Source organism: Salvelinus fontinalis, unplaced genomic scaffold, assembly GCF_029448725.1.
Source record: "Salvelinus fontinalis isolate EN_2023a unplaced genomic scaffold, ASM2944872v1 scaffold_0043, whole genome shotgun sequence".
NCBI classification, from domain to species: domain Eukaryota; kingdom Metazoa; phylum Chordata; class Actinopteri; order Salmoniformes; family Salmonidae; genus Salvelinus; species Salvelinus fontinalis.
The window spans coordinates 356,692-378,676 of NW_026600252.1; the positions used below are offsets into that span (position 1 = coordinate 356,692).

The following is a 21,985-nucleotide window of genomic DNA, read 5'->3' on the forward strand; positions in this document are numbered from 1 at the left end:
GATCAATAACATTATATTGACATAGTTAGTAATACAACTCACACTGCACTGAAAAAACATCAGAATATCAATCTTCAATCATACTCTCTGTTCATCATATATGCATAGTCACTTTAACCATATCTACATGTACATACTACCTCAATCAGCCTGACTAACCGGTGTCTGTACGTAGCCTCACTACTTTTATAGCCTCGCTACTGTATATAGCCTGTCTTTTTACTGTTGTTTTATTTCTTTACCTACCTATTGTTCACCTAATACCTTTTTTGCACTATTGGTTAGAACCTGTAAGTAAGCATTTCACTGTAAGGTCTACATGTTGTATTCAGCGCACGCGTCAAATGATTTGATTCCGTGACTCCATGACTCCAAATTGACTTCCGTGACTCCAAATTGACTTCGATATGATGGTTATGATATAAATATTTGCGCATAAAGGAGTTTCCGCCACCATGTCGCACATCATAAATGTTATTGAAGCAAAAAGTTACCACCTTGTCTAGTGTATTTTATTTTGTCGACATTTGGAAAGTTTACCGACAAATGTCATGTTTCCATCAGGCCTGTCATGACATTCATTATCCGAGATGGACTTTACTAGCATAAAAAGGCTGGATGAAAACTTGGTTATTGTAAACAAAAATGTAATATGTTAATTAATAAGGGTCACAAATGTAAATGACAAAATAAGGTATCACCAACTTTATTATAGTTCATCAGACTTTATATTCCAGCAACAACAGCCAGTTAACCTTTTACTAAAGGTGAGATATTGTTGAGTTATGCACACAGAGTCGCTGTATGCAATGAATCTAAGTTAAATGAATAGCCAACAGTGTTTGTGTATGTACTGTGTAAGCATGGTGGCCTGGTGGACTCATCTTAGACAAAGATAATAAAAACAGAAGTTGGCACGATGTCAAGTTTACTTAATACATGGCGACAACCAACCAAGTCAAGCACCAGCATGAAAGGACTGTGTCTAGCAGAACCCCACTGAAGCTGAGCAGGATTATCCCAAACAACACTGCTATAGGGAAACCAGGCACGAGGTTCCTACAAATGTAGGATCTTAAATTGAGCCAGTTTGCTACAGCAGGAAAATGATCCTGCAGCAACAGGAACTGTGAAGTATTATGTGGATTATAATGAATGGACATTTTTGTTGGGTTTGATACATTTTTCATTAGAGTAAATCAAGTCTTAAGTGGAAATTACAAACTTTAGAAGCCTTTTTAAACCTTAAATGCAATACAAGTTTGCATTTCCTGCTATGCAGGAACAGTCCTGCAACAGGATGTCCAAATTAAGATACGGCATATGTAGGCCTATACGCTGCTAGAAGGGTAAGTGTGTCTGGCAATACATTCAGTGCTGTGTCAGCATTTGATGCCTCTACATCACATGCCAACGTTCACATCAAAATCCAATAACAAAATCAAATAAACACTTTGCATATCATTTGCATTAAAACAATTCTGTCACATTGACTCTGTATCTCACTGCAAACAAACAACGGCACTCTGTAGTGGAGTCATCTTGTTACTAAATGTAGTCCCCTAAAGTGACAACAGAAGTGAGTGACTCTCAGAAATAAACAGACTGTGTGGGAGATTTCAGTAGCTAGGAAATTAAACCTAAAAGAGACCGGAACCCACTCTTAAAGCAGTTTAAGTGTATGTATCGTAACCTTATTCATTTACTGACCTATACGGCAAAGTGAATACTGAACTTTATTGAACTGAAGCCTAAATGCGACTGTGCTTCATTTTATACAGTCACTTGATTGACGTTGCATGCTTGATTGAAGATGGCTGCACAAACTGACAATGGGTGTGACTATATATGATGAATGACCAGGTTATAGTGTTTGCCTATAGAGTGTGCTGAATATTGTATATTATCAGATACCCCTTTTACACATGGTCCAAGCAAGGGCAACACTTGAATCAATTAAGCTTGGCTCTGCTCCCCTATTATACAGTACATTATGCAATAGATGGAGGGATTGTGTAAAGACCTCAAGCTCATTTTTTCAAGAGAAAGACATTTTGGCAATATGTGTAACAGGTGCAGCATAATCATGACTTCCTATGAGAATTAAACGTAACTATTGAGCTATGTTTATGGATCAATTAGGGAAATTCATCATTATGATCTAACAGTAGCTTCTTAGCTTCTTCTTACACACACAGAAGGCCCGACTTACTAAGCATTTGCACAAGTGCAACATTTTACTGGTTATTTTTCCAAACAGAACCAAACACAATGACTTAAAACAAAATGTAAGAGAAGGAGTAGGTTTCCTAAGATAAAGAAGAAATGTTTCAATTGGTTTCATTTTGTTCCCTTGTATGAACTCACAGGTGCAGTCTTAAGAAAGGTGCAAATGTTTAGTAAATCTGACCCTTGACCTTGGGCCTTACTTCAGCTCTACCCGTGCTCAATATCAATATTATTTTCAAAAAATAAATTGAGAGATGAGAAACAATCTGTGTAAATTGTTGTTGAATTATTAGCTTGTGAAACCAGTGTATATTGAACAATGCAAGAGACTTTCAGACATCGAGATTTAAAAAAGTAGCATTTCTTCCAACCAAAACCAGACGTGAATCTCTTGACAAAACTGTAGAAAATATCTTCAACCAGAGAGGTCAGCTTGGAGTTCCTTGTTTTTACGGACCTCATCGGCATGGATTTCCTGTGATAGAACAAAATGAAAGTTAGGGAAAAAAATGGCAATACGATACCGCAGTATAAGTTCATTTAGATATTCCCACTGTTCCCTGTATGTTGTAGCCTATTACACATACATTGACTTTGCTTTGTGTTATGATTAGCGGAGACAGTTTCTCTCTGCTTGTCATGTCATTCGATTGAGAGATAGCCTAGATATATGAGCACAGATAGATAGAACCATAACCTCGTAGAATTGTTCTTAAGAAGGACAAGACATGGTCCAAGACCTTCCTCTATTCTTCATGTTTCAACCTCAACTGCCATCCAACAAGAGTGAAGAAATCTGATTGTATCTGCACTTAGCAATGCTAAATTGTTGGCTTGCCAATGATGTTACAGAATGGAATCTAGTTACAGCCTGGCATTCAGGCTAATAAATTCATGCTATTGCATTTCATCCTGTTGTCACACAGGCTAGGTCATCCTCACTCTTCCAGTAGGTATTCACAATGCATATGTCTACGGCCTTGGTCCTCCTTGTTTTAACCATTACAGTAGCCCCCTAAAACCAAAGAGCACCTCCAACCCTGCCTTTGATGTTCTACTCACTACTCGGTATCCACATAACGCTCCACGTCTTTCATTTCTCTAGACTAGGCCATAGCTTCGAATGACAGTCAGTGGGCGATTTACCTTCTCACGGAGCCGCTGCTTTAGCGCATTCAGGTGGGCCTCGCGGTTCTCTTTGTTGACCTCCATCTTGTAGTTGAGTTTCTCCTCTGCCATCTTGCTGAAGTTGTTGTTCTCCTCCAGGGCCTTGAGGAGCACCTCTCGCTCATGCTCCCGCTTCTCAGCCAGCTGCTTCAGGAGCAGGGCTTCCTGAGACTGCAGAGAGAAGAGTGAGCGAGATGGTAAAGAGGGAGAAACAGAGAGAGGGTAGTGTGGAAGAGCGATAGATGATGAGAAAGATTGGGGAGAGTGAGAGGAAGCATGATTAGAATTGAGAGGTGAAAAAGATATTGCAGAGACCCATTCTCTGTCATGCTCTCTGTTTACCTTCCTCCTCTCCTCCGCAGCCTCTAGCCTCTTCTGGAGCTCCTCCAGGGAGAGGTCCTTCTTGGGGGGAGAGATCAGGGGCTGGGGCCTGTCAGGAGAGAGGTCAGCAGGGGCCTTCAGGATGACCTCGAAGGCCTGGCCGGATGCCCGCTTGTTTAGGGACTTCACCTCCATGTCTGTGGAGGACAACAGGTATTAGGGTACTAAGGCTGTGCAGACAGACAGACAGAGAGGGGTAGATTGGACTGACAGAGAGGGGTAGGATGGATAGACAGACAGAAAGTGTGGCGGAAGAATCAGAATTAGTTAGGTAACATAGATAATTAAGATGTCTTATCTGCATAATATGCTTATATGATTGAACGGTTGAACTTTTGTTATTAGAATGTAATCCTTCGGACTCTGGTGTTGGCAGTTGCACTTCCTCCCTCAGCTGGGGCACAGTCACCTGGGGCCCAGAGAGGGGAGAAGTCAGACTTGTCTATCACATGTCTCTGGTGCTATGCAGAATACCAGAAAGAGAAGAGGACAGGAGGGAACATTGTTTTCATATGCGAATGTGTCTTTACCTATTTTAAACCATGTGAAGGAATGGCGTGATTAATGGGGAACCAATTACTTGTCTCCACAATGTCTGTGCCCAGTCACTCCCTCCTTTGGCCTTGGGGGAGATAAGGTCTGAGACAAGATGTGTGAGGTAGTGTCTGGAACCATTGTATGTCATCTCTGATGTTGCACCTATCCTGGGATAGTGTATGACTTAGAGGCTCACTCCCCTCAGTGAGCTTGTCCAGGCGTATGGTCAAGAAGGGGTTTTACTTGAGATGGAGTTGACAATTGATTTATGCCATAGAATGATTCGTTGTTTCAGTGTTATGAAGTACCAGGGACGAGATCAGAGCCTCGTCTTAGGGGCCAAACTCTGAACAATAGGAACAGTTTTCATAGCAAATGCTATCTGGCTGCGGGATACTCCTTTCTCATATATCAACTTTCACCTGGTGACCCATTCCATGCATCTGTTGTTTGTCATGTAGACTGAGAGGGCGTATCTTTGCTATAAAATATATTTGTATTCTTCGTATGTCAGAGCTACTCGACACAACGCTTGGGAGTGTTGAGCTGACCAGCCTCATTATTATAGAATCAATTACTCCATGCTTTCCTTTTGACCTTGTCTCTCCTCATTATTGATTAGAATTTCTACAACAAAAGACAGACAAACATAAAGATTGATAGACAGACAGAAAGGGGGATGTTGGATAGACAAAGAGAGAGACAAAGAGCAAAGATGGGTGGATGGACAAACCATAGAATTACATTCTGAGTATAATTATATGATCTCTATGGGACACAGGCAAACGCATAGAGCTCTTCATCACTAACCTCCATATTGGTAGAGGCTGTTGGGATGTGGTTGTGAGTGGAAGCAGGAGCAGATCAGAGACAGCATGGACATCTCTTTGATCTTGTCCGAGTAGGCTGGAAAAGAGGGAGAGGAGAAGTGACAGAGTGAGAAAAGATATCCACAGTTATCCTTGAATCCACTTTTAAATTGGCATCTGGCATTTATTGTGAATGATGCAGTCATTTTGTATTGGCTAAACAGAGCTGATATCGTTATCTGATTAGATAATGTATGCACGAAAGGTCTAATGCGAAAAGGTTGAATTCAGGTTGTATTATATATTGCTCATAACAAATGACTGTATGACAGGATGTATGGCATGAATATTTTGGGAGGTTTAATCCCGTCGCCAGTAACATTGGGAGAATTATCAATTATTCATATGTAGACTTTTATCTCTGGTTTTCACTTCACTCACTCACTAGGACTGTGCAGTGTGTGTGTATGTGGTGGGTTATATGTCCATACTGTAGCTTATCCACGGGGACTGTACAGTGTGTGTGGCAGATAAGTGTGTGTCCAAGAGTGTGTTTGTGTTTAAATATGTATTAGGGTTCATGACCGGATTAAGCGCAGGGGCTTACCGGGGGTGAAGCCCCTGGGCCCAGGCCCATGGGGGGCCCAAGAGGCAGGAAAAAAATAAAAAATACACTTTTTTTATATACAGTATATATTAATATAAATACATTTATATTATTTTTCAATATAGAAAATAGTAAAAAGTTTGGACACACCTACTCATTCAAGGGTTTTTCTTTATTTTGACTATTTTCTACATTGACGAATAATAGTGAAGACATCAAAACTATGAAATAACACATATGGAGTCATGTAGTAACCAAAAAGTTTCAAACAAATGTGTTGTGACAAGGTAGGAGTGGTATACAGAAGACAGCCCTAATTGGTAAAAGACCAAGTCCATATTATAGCAAGAACAGTTCAGATAAACAAAGAGAAACGACAGTCCATCATTACTTTAAGACAGAAAATGTAAATAACTTTCTTTCTTCAAGTGCAGTTGCAAAAACCATCAAGCACTTTGATGAATCTGGCTCTCATGATGAACGTCAAAGGAAAGGAAGACCCAGAGTTACCTCTGCTGCAGAGGATAAGTTCTAGAGTTAAATCCTATCCTACCGATCCTCGACTTTGGCGATGTAATTTACAAAATAGTTTCCAATACTCCAATACAGAAAACTGGATGCAGTCTATCACAGTGCCATCCGTTTTGTCACCAAAGCCCCTTATACCACTGCGACCTGTATGCTCTAGTCGGCTGGCCCTCTCTACATATTCGTCGCCAGACCCACTGGCTCCAGGTCATCTATAAGTCTATGCTAGGTAAAGCTCCGCCTTATCTCAGCTCACTGGTCTCGATAACAGCACCCACCCGTAGCACGCGCTCCAGCAGGTGCTACGGGTGGGTGGTCACTGGTCATCCCCAAAGCCAACACCTCCTTTGGCCGCCTTTCCTTCCAGTTCTCTGCTGCTAATGACTGGAACGATTTGCAAAAATCGCTGAAGCTGGAGACTTATATTTCCCTCACTAACTTTAAACATCAGCTATCTGAGCAGCTAACCGATTGCTGCAGCTGTACATAGCCCACCCAATCTACCTACCTCATCCCCATATTGTTTTTATCTACTTTTCTGCTCTTTTGCACACCAGTATTTCTACTTGCATATCACCATCTGCTCATCTATCACTCCAGTGTTAATTTGCTAAATTGTAGTTACCTCGCTACTATGGCCTATTTATTGCATTACCTCCTCACACCATTTGCACACACTGTATATAGACTTTCTTTTTTTCTATTGTGTTATTGACTGTACGCTTGTTTATTCCATGTCTAACTCTGTGTTGTTGTTTGTGTCGCACTGCTTTGCTTTATCTTGGCCAGGTCGCAGTTTTAAATGAGAACTTGTTCTCAAATAGCCTACCTGGTTAAATATAGGTGAAATTAAAAATTAAAAAAATAATTAAATGAACCTCAGATTTCAGCCCAAATAAATGGAATGGAATTGAATGGAAGCAAATCCAACAATTCTCCAACATCTAGTCATAGCAGCAAAGGGGTGACCAACTCCATATTAATGGCCATGATTTTGGAATGAGATGTTTGACGACCAGGTGTCCACATACTTTTGGTCAAGTAGTTTAGCAGTAGCGGAGATTCAGCACCATGGATTGTGCCGCGGTTGATCAAATTCCGGGAAATCTAACTAGTCAAGCCCGTGCACTCACTTGTGTTATTGTAACATCATGGAACAATGTTGCAAATGTCTATTTCCAAGAGCGCATTTGTGGACACAAGGTATCAGCCGTTTTGTTAACAGTGATTAGCTGCAATTTGTATTATACGCCTGTGCCAGTGTCACGATGCTAGTTTGGAGATCTGTGAATGTGAGATGGAGATTTACTTCAGTAAACTGCGTTCGATTTGTCGCGTGTAGCCTACACATGATAGTCAGCAATGCAATTTATAGAAGTCATGCAAGTAAGTGATGCTTTGTATTGGAGACTTTAAAGTTGAGTAGGCTAAATATAGTAGGGTTAGCGTTGTGATGACTGGTCTAATGTATGAATGAAGCCAGAGAGTTGATATGTCCGGCTCATGCAGCAATTCCCACGTCCATATTTTTATTTTTGCATTAGTGTGGCATAAACATTTTATATTATTGGTCCACAGGATCCGTCATTATTATTCTCAGGAAACAGGAAGGAGCATGGCTGATTTCAAGGTTTTACTGCTAACCTACAAAGCATTACATGGGCTTGCTCCTACCTATCTTTCCGATTTGGTCCTGCTGTACATACCTACACGTACGCTACGGTCACAAGACGCAGGCCTCCTAATTGTCCCCAGAATTTCTAAGCAAACAGCTGGAGGCAGGGCTTTCTCCTATAGAGCTCCATGTTTATGGAATGGTCTGCCTACCCATGTGAGAGACACAGACTCGGTCTCAAACTTTAAGTTTTTACTGAAGGCTCATCTCTTCAGTAGGTCATATGATTGAGTGTAGTCTGGCCCAGAAGTGTGAAGGTGAACGGAAAGGCTCTGGAGCAACGAACCGCCCTTGCTGTCTCTGCCTGGCCGGTTCCCCTCTCTCCACTGGGATTCTCTGCCTCTAACCCTATTACAGGGGCTGAGTCACTGGCTTATTGGTGCTCTTCCATGCCGTCCCTAGGAGGGGTGCGTCACTTGAGTGGGTTGAGTCAATGACGTGGTCTTCCTGTCTGGCTTGGCGCCCCCCCTTGGGTTGTGCCGTGGCGGAGATCTTTGTGGGCTATACTCGGCCTTGTCTCAGGATGGTAAGTTGGTGGTTGAAGATATTCCTCTAGTGGTGTGGGGTCTGTGCTTTGGCAAAGTATGTGGGGCTATATCCTGCCTGTTTGGCCCTTTCCAGGGGTATCATCAGATGGGGCCACAGTGTATCCTGACCCCTCCTGTCTCAGCCTCCAGGATTTATGCTGCAGTAGTTTATGTGTCGGGGGGCTAGGGTCAGTCTGTTATATCTGGAGTATTTCTCCTGTCTTATCCGGTGTCCTGTGTGAATTTAAGTATGCTCTCTCTAATTCTCTCTTTCTCTCTTTCTTTCTTTCTCTCTCTCGGAGGACCTGAGCCCTAGGACCATGCCTCAGGACTACCTGGCATGAAGACTCCTTGCAGTCCCCAGTCCACCTGGCCGTGCTGCTGCTCCAGTTTCAACTGTTCTGCCTGCGGCTAACCCTGACCTGTTCACCGGACATGTTATCTGTCCCAGACCTGCTGTTTCCAACGCTCTAGAGACAGCAGGAGCAGTAGAGATACTCTCAATGATCGGCTATGAAAAGCCAACTGACATTTACTCTTGAGGTGCTGACTTGTTGCACCCTCGACAACTACTCTGATTATTATTATTTTACCATGCTGGTCATTTATGAACATTTGAACATCTTGGCCATGTTCTGTTATAATCTCCACCCGGCACAGCCAGAAGAGGACTGGCCACCCCTCATAGCCTGGTTCCTCTCTAGGTTTCTTCCTAGGTTTTGGCCTTTCAAGGGAGTTTTTCTTAGCCACCGTGCTTTTACACCAGCATTGCTTGCTGTTTGGGGTTTTAGGCTGGGTTTCTGTACAGCACATTGAGATATCAGCTGATGTAAGAAGGGCTATATAATTAAATTTGATTTGGTCGGAAAGTCTCGGAATACCGGTATTGAACCCTAGCTGACGGTGAGTGACAATGGAGCTGGTTAATACTGAAAAAAATATTTTTCAACTAAGCCAACAATGAACATAGTGGAAGTTGTGCCTGTTCCCGTTTTAGCTAACTGCCTTTTGTTTTTATGCCAAATCATGTTTGGGCAGCAACGAAGGAGTTGTCTGAGGCAGAAACATGCACACAGGCTAGAAGTTGGATGACACTAAAGTTACAATTGCAGGCGGCAAACTTCCTTCCTATTGACTCCTCACTGTGCTCTGGCTCATGTAATATTTACGTAGCGTCAGTGATAATGATTCGACACGTCACAGAGCACTTTCAGGTTCGGTTGGATTGTGCACTGTGAACCAACACTTGTGAGGAGACGGCTCACTAAAAAATGTTGCGGCAGGGCCTGCACGCAACACACGTGCCAGTAGCAAGGATGGCCTCAACACGACTGAACTTGGCTGAGTTCATCATAGTTCATTTCTCTCTGTAGCAGCAACTTTCAGTGTCACAAGATCTTTGTCAACAGGGGTTTGAACTCCTTCCTAGAAATGACGCTCTGTATCTGTGTAAAATAAAGAGAGATCTTCACTGACGTGTAACGAGGGTCCGTGTGCTGAAACGCCTATGTCGATATTCCATTAAAAAAAATCAGCCGTTACCAGCTACAATAGTCATTTACAACATTAACAATGTCTACACTGCATTTCTGATCAATTTGATGTTATTTTAAATGACAAAAAATGTGCTTTTCTTTCAAAAACAGGGACATTTCTAAGTGAACCCAAACTTTTGAACGGTAGTGTATATACTTGATTTAGTTCTGTAGTGATTTTTATGAAATTGCTTCTTTCAATTTTTGACAGACATGTACCTGTTAAGAAACTGACTGTTAGAACAATTAAGGCTCCATGGATTGATGTGGAATTTAAAAACTGTATGGTTGAAAGAGATACGGGGGGGGGGGGGGGGGGGGGGAGTGTCACAAAAAGATGAAGAAACTGTATTATGAAGTCAGTATCAATGATATAAAGAATGATGGGAAAAAAACTTTGTACTTTAAATGAAATGATGGGCAGAAAGACAAATTCAACTCCATCTTTCATCGAATCAGATGGCTTATTCATCACAAAACCATTTGATGTTGCTAATTATTTTAATGATTACTTAATCAGCAAAGTGGGCAAACTTAGGCAGGAAATAAAATCAAATAAAATCAAATGCGTCACATGCACCGAATACAACAGATGTAGACCTTACAGTGAAATGCTTACTTCAAGCCCTTAATCAACAATGCAGTTGTAAAAAAATACTAAAAAAAGTAAGAAATAAAAGTAACAAATAATTAGAGAGCAGCAGTAAAATAACAATAGCCGGTTAGTCAATGTGTGGGGGCACCGGTTAATAAAAGTGATTGAGGTAATATGTACATGTAGGTAGAGTTATTAAAGTGACTATGCATAGATAATAACAGAGAGTAGCAGCAGCGTAGAAGAGGGAGGGAGCAATGCAAATAGTCTGGGTAGCCATTTGATTAGATGTTCAGGAGTCTTATGGCTTGGGGATAAAAGCTGTTTAGAAGATTCTTGGACCTAGACTTGGCGCTCCGGTACCACTTGCCATGCGGTAGCAGAGAGAACAGTCTATGACTAGGGTGGCTGGAGTCTTTGACCATTTTTAGGGCCTTCCTCTGACACAGCCTGGTATAGAGGTCCTGGATGGCAGGAAGCTTGGCCCCGGTGATGTACTGGGTTGTACGCACCACCCTCTGTAGTGCCTCGCGGTCGGAGCACGAGCAGTTGCCATACCAGGCAGTGATGCTACCAGTCAGGATGCTCTCGATGGTGCAGCTGTAGAACCTTTTGAGGATCTGAGGACCCATGCCAAATCTCTTCAGTCTCCTGAGGGGGAATTGATTTTGTCATGCCCTCTTCACGACTGTCTTGGTGTGCTTGGACCATGTTAGTTTGTTGGTGATGTGGACGACAAGGAACTTGAAGCTCTCAACCTGCTCCACTGCAGCCCTGTTGATGAGAATTGGGGCGTGCTCATTCCTCCTTTTCCTGTAGTCCACAATCATCTCCTTTGTCTTGATCACGTTAAGGGAGTGGTTGTTGTCCTTGCACCACACGGCCAGGTCTCTGACCTCCTGTTACGCGGGGCGGTGCAGGTGAACCCAAATGCAGACTCAGACGAGGAGACAAGGATAGCTAACCAATGTATTTATTGAAAAGCGGGAGAGGAGATGGGACTGCACGTCCAGAGGAATCTCGGGCAGGTAGTATGGAATCCGGACTAAGGCTGAGGCTGGGGGCAAGAAGATTAGGAACTGGGTAAGCAGGTCTGGAGCGGAATTCAATGAAGTAGTGTGTTAGGATTTGGGTACACTGATCCAAGATCTGTGACTACTGGAAATATCTACCCACCGCATGTTCATAAATTCTCCCAGACACCCAAGGTAATTTAATAGATACCGGTGTAATCAGACAATCGCAAACACAGGCACTGTTTCCCTGGCGACACAGTTTGTGGGTCAGACTGAGTGCAGACCCAACCCTCCCCTTCTCTCCACCCACTGCAGCAGGGCTACTCAATTGAGCAGCTCAGGGATGGAAGGTTAGTTCATTTGTGTGTGTGTGTTTGCATATGAGTGAGCACTATGTAAAATAATGGCCTGTGGGACGATTTTAGACAAAGATTATACATTTAGATGTTGACATGATGTCAAAGCGCCAACCAACTTAGTCAAGCACCACAATGAAGGGATTGTGTCCTAGCGTGCACACTCTATGTGTAGTGAAATTAATGGCCTACAGTGTTTGTGTGTGTCAGTGAGTGTGCGTGCATGTGTTGCATGGAGTGAGAGAGACAGAGAGAGGGTGGGAGGGTAGCTTGTGTGTGTCTGTGTGAGTCTACTGCTCCTAAAAACAGATACAATCACTGTGTGTTACCATGGTGATATCGCTTCTCTGCTTGGCAGAGAATAGGTCTTCTATCAGCTAGAGCCAGGGAGCCATGTCTGAAACAGCAGTCATAACCAGAATAACCAGAACACCTTAAGGCTATGTTCTACAGCGTAAAGAAAAAGTATGTGAACCCTTTGCGATTACCTGGATTTCTGCATAAATTAGTCCGACATTTTGATCTGATCTTCATCTTAATCACAACAATAGGTGAACACAGTGTGCTTAAACTAATAACACACAAAATATTGTATTTTTCTTGTCGAAATTGAATATATCACTTCAACATTCCCAGTGTAGGTTGGGGAAAAGTATGTGAACCCCAAGGCTAATGCCTTTTCCAGAAGCTAATTGGAGTCAGGGGTCAGCTAACCTGGAGTCCAATCAATGAGACATGTTAGGTTCTTATTTTACAGAGTAAATAACTCACAGACACTAGAGAAGCTTAACCAAGTTTAATTCTTCCTAAAGGGTCGTAACAGCTGCAATTCAGACAAAGAAAAGCGCTTCCCCCGTGGTGGTAAGTCTCCTCCTTAAATCTAAACATTGCATCCTTCTTGCTAAGCAGGGAACTAAGTGATATGAGCCTTCAACAGTTTCTCCCCTTATCAGTACTGTCACATGTCTTTAATATCTCAATGTTCCAAGTTTCCCAAGAATGCAACAGACAAGATTGGAGATCTTGCTTAGAGCTGCCTTGCCCTATAAAAAGAAACACACACAAAATTTGAGTTTACTATTCACAAGAGGCATTGCCTGATGTGAACCATGCCTCGAACGAAAGAGATCTCAGAAGACCTAAGATTAAGAAATATTGACTTGCTTTAAGCTGGAAAGGGTTACAAAAGTATCTCTAAAAGTCTTGATGTTCATCAGTCCACAGTAAGACAAATTGTCTATAAATGGAAAAAGTTCAGCACTGTTGCTACTCTCCTTAGGAGTGGCCGTCTTGCAAAGATGACTGCAAGTGCACAGTGCAGAATGCTCAATGAGGTTAAGAAGAATCCTAGAGTGTCAGCTAAAGACTTACATAAATCTCTAGAACATGCTAACATCTCTGTTGACGAGTCCACGATATGTTAAACACTAAACAAGAATGGTGTTCATGGGAGGACACCACGGAAGAAGCCACTGTTGTTCAAAAAAAAACATTGCTGCACGTCTGAAATTTGCTAAAGAGCACCCTGATGCTCCACAGCGCTTCTGGCAAAATATTCTGTGGACAGATTAAACTAAAGTTGAGTTGTTTGGAAGGAACACACAATACTATGTGTGATTTAAAAAATGCACAGCACACCAACATCAAAATCTCTTCCCAACTGTAAAGTATGGTGGAGGGAGCATCATGGTTTGGGACTGCTTTGCTGCCTCAGGGTTTGGACAGCTTGCTATCATTGACGGAAACATGAATTCCCAAGTTTATCAAGACATTTTGCAGGAGACTGTAAGGCTATCTGTCTGCCAATTGAAGCTCAGCAGAAGTTGGGGGATGCAACAGGACAACGACCCAAAACACAGAAGTAAATCAACAACAGAATGGTTTCAACAGAAGAAAATACGCCATCTGGTGTGGCCCTGTCAGAGTCCTGACCTCAACCTGATTTAAAATGCTGTGGCATAACTTCGAGAGAGGTTCACACCAGACATCCTAAGAATATTGTTGAACTGAAACAGTTTTGTAAAGATTAATCAAATCAAAGTGTATTTGTCACGAACACAACAGGTGTAGACCTTAGAGTGAAATGCTTACTTACAGGCTCTAACCAACAGTGCAAAAAAAGGTATTAGGTGAGCAGTAGGTAAGTAAAGAAATAAAAACAACAGTAAAAAGACAGTGAAAAATAACATTAGCGAGGCTATAACAGTAGTGAGGCTTTATACAGGCACCGGTTAGTCGGGCTGATTGAGGTAGTATGTACATGTAGATATGTTTATAGTGACTGCATATATGATACACAGAGAGTAGCAGTAGCATAAAAGAGGGGTTGGCGGGTGGTGGGTGGCGGGAAACAATGCAGATAGCCTGGTTAGCCAATGTGCGGGGGCACTGGTTGGTCGGGCCAATTGAGGTAGTATGTACATGAATGTATAGGTAAAGTGACTATGCATATATGATAAACAGAGAGTAGCAGCAGCGTAAAAGAGCGGTTGGGGGGGGGGGGGCACACAATGCAAATAGTCCGGGTAGCCATTTGATTACCTGTTCAGGAGTCTTATGGCTTGGGGGTAAAAACTGTTGAGAAGCCTTTTTGTTCCTGACTTGGCACTCCGGTACCGCTTGAAATGCGGTAGTAGACAGAACAGTCTATGACTGGGGTGGCTGGGGTCTTTGACAATTTTTAGGGCCTTCCTCTGACATCGCCTGGTGTAGAGGTCCTGACATTTAATCCGAGTAGAAATTCCCTGTCTTAGGTCAGTTAGGATCAGCACTTTATTTTAAGAATGTAAAATGTCAGAATAATAGTAGAGAGAATGATTTATTTCAGCTTTTATTTCATCACATTCCCAGTGGGTCAGAAGTTTACATACACCCAATTAGTATTTGGTAATATTGCCTTTAAATTGGTTAACTTGGGTCAAATGTTTGGGGTAGCCTTTCACAAGCTTCCCACAATAAGTTGGGTGAATTTTGTCCCATTCGTCTTGACAGACTGAGTCAGGTTTATAACTGAGTCAGGTTTGTAGGCCTCCTTGCTCGCACACGCCTTTTCAGTTCTGCCAACACATTTTCTATAGGATTGAGGTCAGGGCTTTGTGATGGCCACTCCAATATCTTGACTTTGTTGTCCTTAAGCCATTTTGCCACAACTTTGGAAGTATGCTTGGGGTCATTGTTCATTTGGAAGACCCATTTGCGAACAAGCTTTAACTTCCTGACTGATGTCTTGAGATGTTGCTTCAATATACAGTATCCACATAATTTTCCGCCCTCATGATGCCATCTATTTTGTGAAGTGCACCAGTCCCTCCTGCAGCAAAGCACCCCCACAACATGATGCTGCCACCCCCGTGCTTCACGGTTGGGATGGTGTTCTTCGGCTTTACAATCCTCTCCCTTTTTCCTCCAAACATAACGATGGTCATTATGGCCAAACAGTTCTGTTTTTGTTTCATCAGACCAGAGGACGTTTCTCCAAAAAGTAAAATCTTTGTCCTCATGTGCAGTTGCAAACCGTAGTCTGGCTTTTTTATGGCGGTTTTGGAGCAGAGGCTTCTTCCTTGCTGAACGGCCTTTCAGGTTATGTTTATATAGGACTAGTTTTACTGTGGATATAGATACTTTTGTACCTGTTTCCTCCAGCAACTTCACACGGTCCTTTGCTGTTGTTCTGGGATTGATTTGCACTTTTCGCACCAAAGTACGTTCATCTCTAGGAGACAGAACAGCTTCTAAAGCCATGACATACTTTTCTGGAATTTTCCAAGCTGTTTAAAGTCACAGTCAAGTAAATGTATGTAAACTTCTGACCCACTGGAATTGTGATACAGTTAATTATAAGTGAAATAATCTGTCTGTAAACAATTGTTGGAAAAATTACTTGTGTCATGCACAAAGTTAATGTCCTAACCAACTTGCCAAAATTATAGTTTGTTAACAAGAATTTCTGGAGTGGTTAAAAAATGAGTTTTAATGACTCCAACCTGAGTGTATGTAAACTTCTGACTTCAATTGTATATATACAGGGGGTTCCGGTTAGTCAATGTGTGGGGGCAACGGTTAATCAAGGTAATTAAGGTAATATGTACATGTAGGTAGAATAATTAAAGTACCTATGCATAGATAATAACAGAGAGTAGCAGCAGCGTAGAAGAGGAAGGGGGGCAATGCAAATAGTCTGGGTAGCCATTTCATTAGATGTTCTGGAGTCTTATGACTTGGGGTAAAAGCTGTTTAGAAGCCTCTTGGACCTAGACTTGAAGCTCTGGCACCTCTTGCCGTGTGGTAGCAGAGAGAACAGTCTATGACTAGTGTGGCTGGAGTCTTTTTAGGGCCTTTGACAATGGCTGTTATAGAGGTCCTGGATGGCAGGAAGCTTGGCCCCGGTGATGTACTGGGCTGTACGCACCACCCTCTGTAGTGCCTTGCGGTCGGAGCCCGAGCAGTTACCATACAAGGCAGTGATGCTACCAGTCAGGATGCTCTTGATGGTGCAGCAGTAGAACCTTTTGGGGATCTGAGGACCCATGCCAAATCTCTTCAGTCTCCTGAGGGGGAATTGGTTTTGTCATGCCCTCTTCACGACTGTCCTGGTGTGCTTGGACCATGTTAGTTTGTTGGTGATGTGGACAACAAGGAACTTGAAGCTCTCAACCTGCTCCACTACAGCCCTGTCGATGAGAATTGGGGCGTGCTCAGTCCCCCTTTTCCTGTAGTCCACAATCATCTCCTTTGTCTTGATCACATTGAGGGAGAGGTTGTTGTCCTTGCACCACACGGTCAGGTCTCTGACCTCCTGTTACGCGGGGCGGTGCAGGTGAACCCAAATGCAGACTCAGACGAGGAGACAAGAATAGGTAACCAATGTATTTATTGAAAAGCGGAAGAGGAGATGGGGTGCAGTCCAGGGGAATCTCGGGCGGGTGGTATGGAATCCGGATTTAGGCTGAGGCTGGGGTTAAGGAGATTAGGAACCGGGTAAGCAGGTCTGGAGCGGAATCCAATTAAGCAGTAGAGCGGGGATCCAGAGCAGAGAAGCAGGACTGAGGAGACGAGGTACTGGAGACAGGTACCAGAGTTAGAGCAGACGGGACTGTAGCAGAGAGAAAAAGCAGCGTGAGGCTTGTGAAAACAGGCACAACAGGATAACTAAATCTTTGCAGGAACAAACAGCTAGAAATGCAGACTGACTGAGTAGAGGCTGCGATCTGGTAGCGTGGAAGTGGCAGGACTGAGTATTTGTAGGGTTCTTGATTATGGAACAGGTTGCAGCTGCTGGGAATCTGCTCTGCTTACAGCACACCTGTCTCCACTCACACAATGACATATACACACAGGGAGAGAAGGAGAGAGAGAGAGAGCACTGGGGGAGTGGTGGCAGGTTAGGGTGGTCCAGGATGATGAGTGGAGGGCGTGGCAGGAGTAGATGTAACACCTCCTCCCTATAGGCTGTCCCCTCGTTGTTGGTGAACCTCCCTATAGGCTGTCTCGTTGTTGTTGGTGATCAGGCCTGGCACTGTTGTGTCATCTGCAAACTTAATAATGGTGTTGGAGTCGTGCCTGGCCGTGCAGTCATGAGTGAACAGGGAGTACAGGAGCGGACTGAGTACGCACCCCTGAGGGGCCCCCATGTTAAGGATCAGTGTGGCGGATGTGTTGTTACCTACCATTACCGCCTGGGGGCGCCCTGTATGGAAGTCAATGATCCAGTTGCAGAGGGAGGTGTTTAGTCCCAGGGTCCTTAGCTTAGTGATGAGCTTTGAGGGCACTGTGTTGAACGCTGAGTTGTAGTCAATGATTAGCATTCTTACATAGGTGTTCCTTTTTTCCAGGTGTGAAAGGGCAGTGTGGAGTGCAATAGAGATTGCATCATCTGTGGATCTGTTAGTGCGGTATGCAAATTGGAGTGGGTCTAGGGTTTCAGGGATAATGGTGTTGATGTGAGCCATGACCAGCCTTTCAAAGCACTTCATGGCTACAGACTTGAGTGCTACGGGTCAGTAGTCATTTTGGCAGGTTACCTTAGTGTTCTTGGGCACAGGGACTATGGTGGTCTGCTTGAAACATGTTGGTATTACAGACTCAGACAGGGAGAGGTTGAATATGTCAGTGAAGACTCTTCCTAGTTAGTCAGCGAGTGCTCGGAGTACTCGTCCTGGTAATCAGTCCTGTTGTTTAAAGGTCTTACTTACATCAGCTGAGGAGAGCGTGATCACACAGTCGTCCGGAAAAGCTGATGCTCTCATGCATGTTTCAGTATTACTTGCCTCGAAGCGAGCATAGAAGTTATTTAGCTTGTCTGGTAGGCTCATGTCACTAGGCAGCTCTCGGCTGTGCTTCCCTTTGTAGTCTGTAATAGTTTGCAAGCCCTGCCACATCCGAGGAGCGTCGGAGCCGGTGTAGTACGATTCCATCTTAGTCCTGTATTGATGCTTTGCCTGTTTGATGGTTCGTCAGAGGGCATAGCGGTATTTCTTATAAGCTTCCGGATTAGAGTCCCGTTCCTTGAAATTGGCAGCTCTACCCTTTAGCTCAGTGCGGATGTTGCCTATAATCCATGGCTTCTGGTTGGGGTATGTATGTACAGTCACTGTGGGGACGACTTCATCGATGCACTTATTGATGAAGCCAATGACTGATGTGGTAAACTCCTCATTGCCATCGGAAGAATCCCAGGACATATTCCAGTCTGTGCTAGCAAAACAATCCTGTAGTTTAGCATCTGCTTCGTCTGACCACTTTTTTATTGACCGAGTCACTGGTGCTTCCTGCTTTAATTTTTGCTTGTAAGTAGGATAGAATTAGGGTCCGATTTGCCAAATGGAGGGCGGGGGAGAGCTTTGTATGCATCTCTGTGTGTGGAGTAAAGGTGGTCCAGAGTTTTTTCTCTCTGGTTGCACATTTAACATGCTGATATAAATTTGGTTAGACGGATTTAAGCTTCTCTGCATTAAAGTCCCCGGACACTAGGAGTGCCGCCTCTGGGTAAGCGGTTTCCTGTCTGCTTATGGTGGAATACAGCTCATTGAGTGCGGTCTTAGTGCCAGCATCAGTCTGTGGTGGTATGTAGACAGCTACGAAAAATACATCTGAAAACTCTCTAGGTAGATAGTGTGGTCTACAGCTTATCATGAGTTCCTCTACCTCAGGCTTGCAAAACCTTGAGACTTCCTTAGATATTGTGCACCAGCTGTTGCTTATAGATATACATAGACCTTCACGCCTTGTCTTACCAGAAGCTGCTGTTCTACCCTGCCGATAGAGTGTATAACCCGCCAGCTGTATGTTATTCATGTCGTCATTCAGCCACGACTCGGTGAAACTAAGATATTACATGATACTATGCCAACAAATGCCAACAATGACCAGTGAGCCATTGTACTCATGCATAAAAAAAATAAGGAAAGAAAAGCATTGTAGGTTTGAAATTTGTAAGGGAAAATTATTGTTATCGCTCAATAATGACAAACCTCCTGGCAATGACAACTTAGATGGAAAGCTACTAAGGATGGTAGCTGATTCTACAGCCACTCCTATCTGCATATCGTTAACCTGAGCCTAGAGGAATGTCTTTCTCCTCAGGCCTGGAGGGAAGCCAAAGTCATTCCGCTACCCAAGAGTGGTAACGCAGGATTTACTGGTTCTAACAGTAGAGCTTTTAGCTTGGTGCCAGCTCTTAGCAAACCGTTGGGAAAAAATGTGTTTGACCAAATACAATGCTATTTCTCTGTAAACAAATTAACAATAGACGTTCAACATTCTTGTAGCGAAGGGCGCTCAACATGTACTGCACTGACACAAATGACTGATGCTTGGTTGAAAGAAGATTGTGTGAGCTGTAATGTTAGATTTCAGTGCAGCCTTTGATATTATTGACCATAACATGTTGTTGAGAACTTATGTGTTATGGCTTTTCAACCTTTGCCATATTGTGGATTCAGAGCTATCTATCTAATAGAACTGAGAGGATTTTCTTTAATGGAAGCTTCTCTAATGTCAAACACGTTAAGTGTGGTGTACCGCACTTAAAAAGACATTTACCACGGGGTTAGATAAAAGATCACTGATGTGAACGCCATATAGGGGGGGGGGGGGGGGGGGGGGGGTAAGATTTGATTAGCTCATCCCTACTGAAGATCATCTCTTCAGAAAGATCTGCTGTTCACTTCCACAAATGAAAGGATTGACTGACAGGATCATCTTATGTATGCTACTGATTCTTTACACATTATTTTGACACTCCAGTAACTGTAGAGTTGGTTGCAGCGCTTCGCTTTTGATATGACACAACAGGCTGATATTCTACAGCGCCATAACATGTTGAATACTTATCCCATGCTGCATATATATACTCCGACAGTGATACCTACGCTAAGAACAGTTAGTCTTTGATTGAAAAGTGGTGAAATGAGTATTGATGTTCATCACAAACTACCTGCCTTTTTAGCTGGTTGCGTGGCTGATGATGCTGACAGATACTATGATGATCTATGAACTGTTCTAGAATCAAAGACGCAGGCCTAAAGGGTGGAGCTGTTATACTGTGCTGTATCAGGTTTTATTGATTCATATTGTGATACATTCTATATAATATAGTGTATCAAATACTGTAATGTATCATAGGTTTGTCAGAGGTTTAAACCCTTGGTGATTAATATAGAATAAACTGTATGGGACCTATAGCTTCCCGCATTGCAATCCCAATGTGCCCAAGCCCTTTTATATAGTTTCAGATCTGCATCATCAAGCGGCCATTTTATCAGCAGTCACACCTTGGTTGTGCCACAAAATGCACCCTATTCTCTATATCGTGCACTTCTTGCGACTAGAGCCCTTATGGGCCCTGGTCAAAGATAGGTCATTATATAGGGAATAATGTGCCATTTAAGATCGCAGCTCTTGGCACGACTGAGGCAAATCCCTGAGATCTCCAATCAGCAATGGAAATGATCTGATCCCATGAAATAATCCAGTTCTTTAGGAACAAGATACACAGCATGGTTGGTCATTTTAGATGGACATAAAAAATGCAACCCTCAGTTTGTACATATGACCTTTATAAGCATTCAAATGAAACAAATGCGATTCCTAGATCCTCTTCCATTCATAAATGGACAAATTCGATGTGGCCAGACATTAGGTCAAATAAATGATGCTCTCAGAGATCTATTTTACATGTAAAATAAACCACCTATATGAGCAATACATCTCAGTTCGTACCAAAATACTCCCAACCCAGCAACGCATCTTCAATAAGATCTAGATATTCTGTCTAAAATCATACAACAGAAGGATTTAATCTGATAAATACATGTCCACCCCCATTTTATAACAGATAGTTGGTAACAAAATGTTGGATGTCTTACCTGATACGGTGCTGGCCATGGTTGCTGGAGGTGGAGGCGAGAGTAGGATGCTGCCGGATGGAGGAGAGGCAAGGATGTGAGAGAGGAGGAGGAGAGAGATGGCTCTGTGTGTATATCTGTCTCCAAGTGGTGCAATGCACAAGCCTCTCTGCGGTTTTGCGTGGACAATGACCAGCCGGCTCGACTCGATAGGGGCTGCTGCAACCTGCCAGAGACAAGGAGAGGGGGAGGGGTGGAGGGGAGAGAGAGGCCTATGCACACACACACACACACATCTCTCTCTTTCACACACACACATACACACAGGCAGGCACGCATACTACGGTACCTCTCGCTAAAGCACTAAATAGGTAGCTTTAATATGTTTTATTCTTAAAATGTAACATTATATAGAACATCTTAGGATCTGATGTGCATCCTCAAAAGAGGATATGCGAGGGAGGGATGGAACACACCCACACTTCCCTGCTAGACGAATGCGGTTGTCCCCAGGGGTTGGAACCGGTTCAGGTAACAGAACCAAAAATCTAAAAAAGTTTTGTTCCATTATGTAATACGGTGAAGTTATTATGCTAGCAATAGCCTAAACACGTCATAATGCTCAGCGCTGCAAACCAAGCCTCCTCCATGACCCCCCCTTTCTCTGGCTCTCTCACCA

General features: G+C 43.2%; 1 protein-coding gene across 1 annotated transcript; it reads right to left on the reverse strand.

The window, feature by feature from the left end:
• Positions 1–690: 690 nt before the first annotated feature.
• Positions 691–21,533, reverse strand: LOC129842478 (stathmin-3-like). The gene is made up of 5 exons (XM_055911040.1): positions 21,328–21,533; positions 5,125–5,220; positions 3,739–3,914; positions 3,376–3,567; positions 691–2,704 (listed from the first exon to the last, which is right to left on the reverse strand). Exons 1-5 carry the CDS (start codon positions 21,344–21,346, stop codon positions 2,645–2,647), a joined length of 543 nt encoding a protein of 180 aa, XP_055767015.1. The 5' UTR covers positions 21,347–21,533; the 3' UTR covers positions 691–2,644.
• Positions 21,534–21,985: the final 452 nt, after the last annotated feature.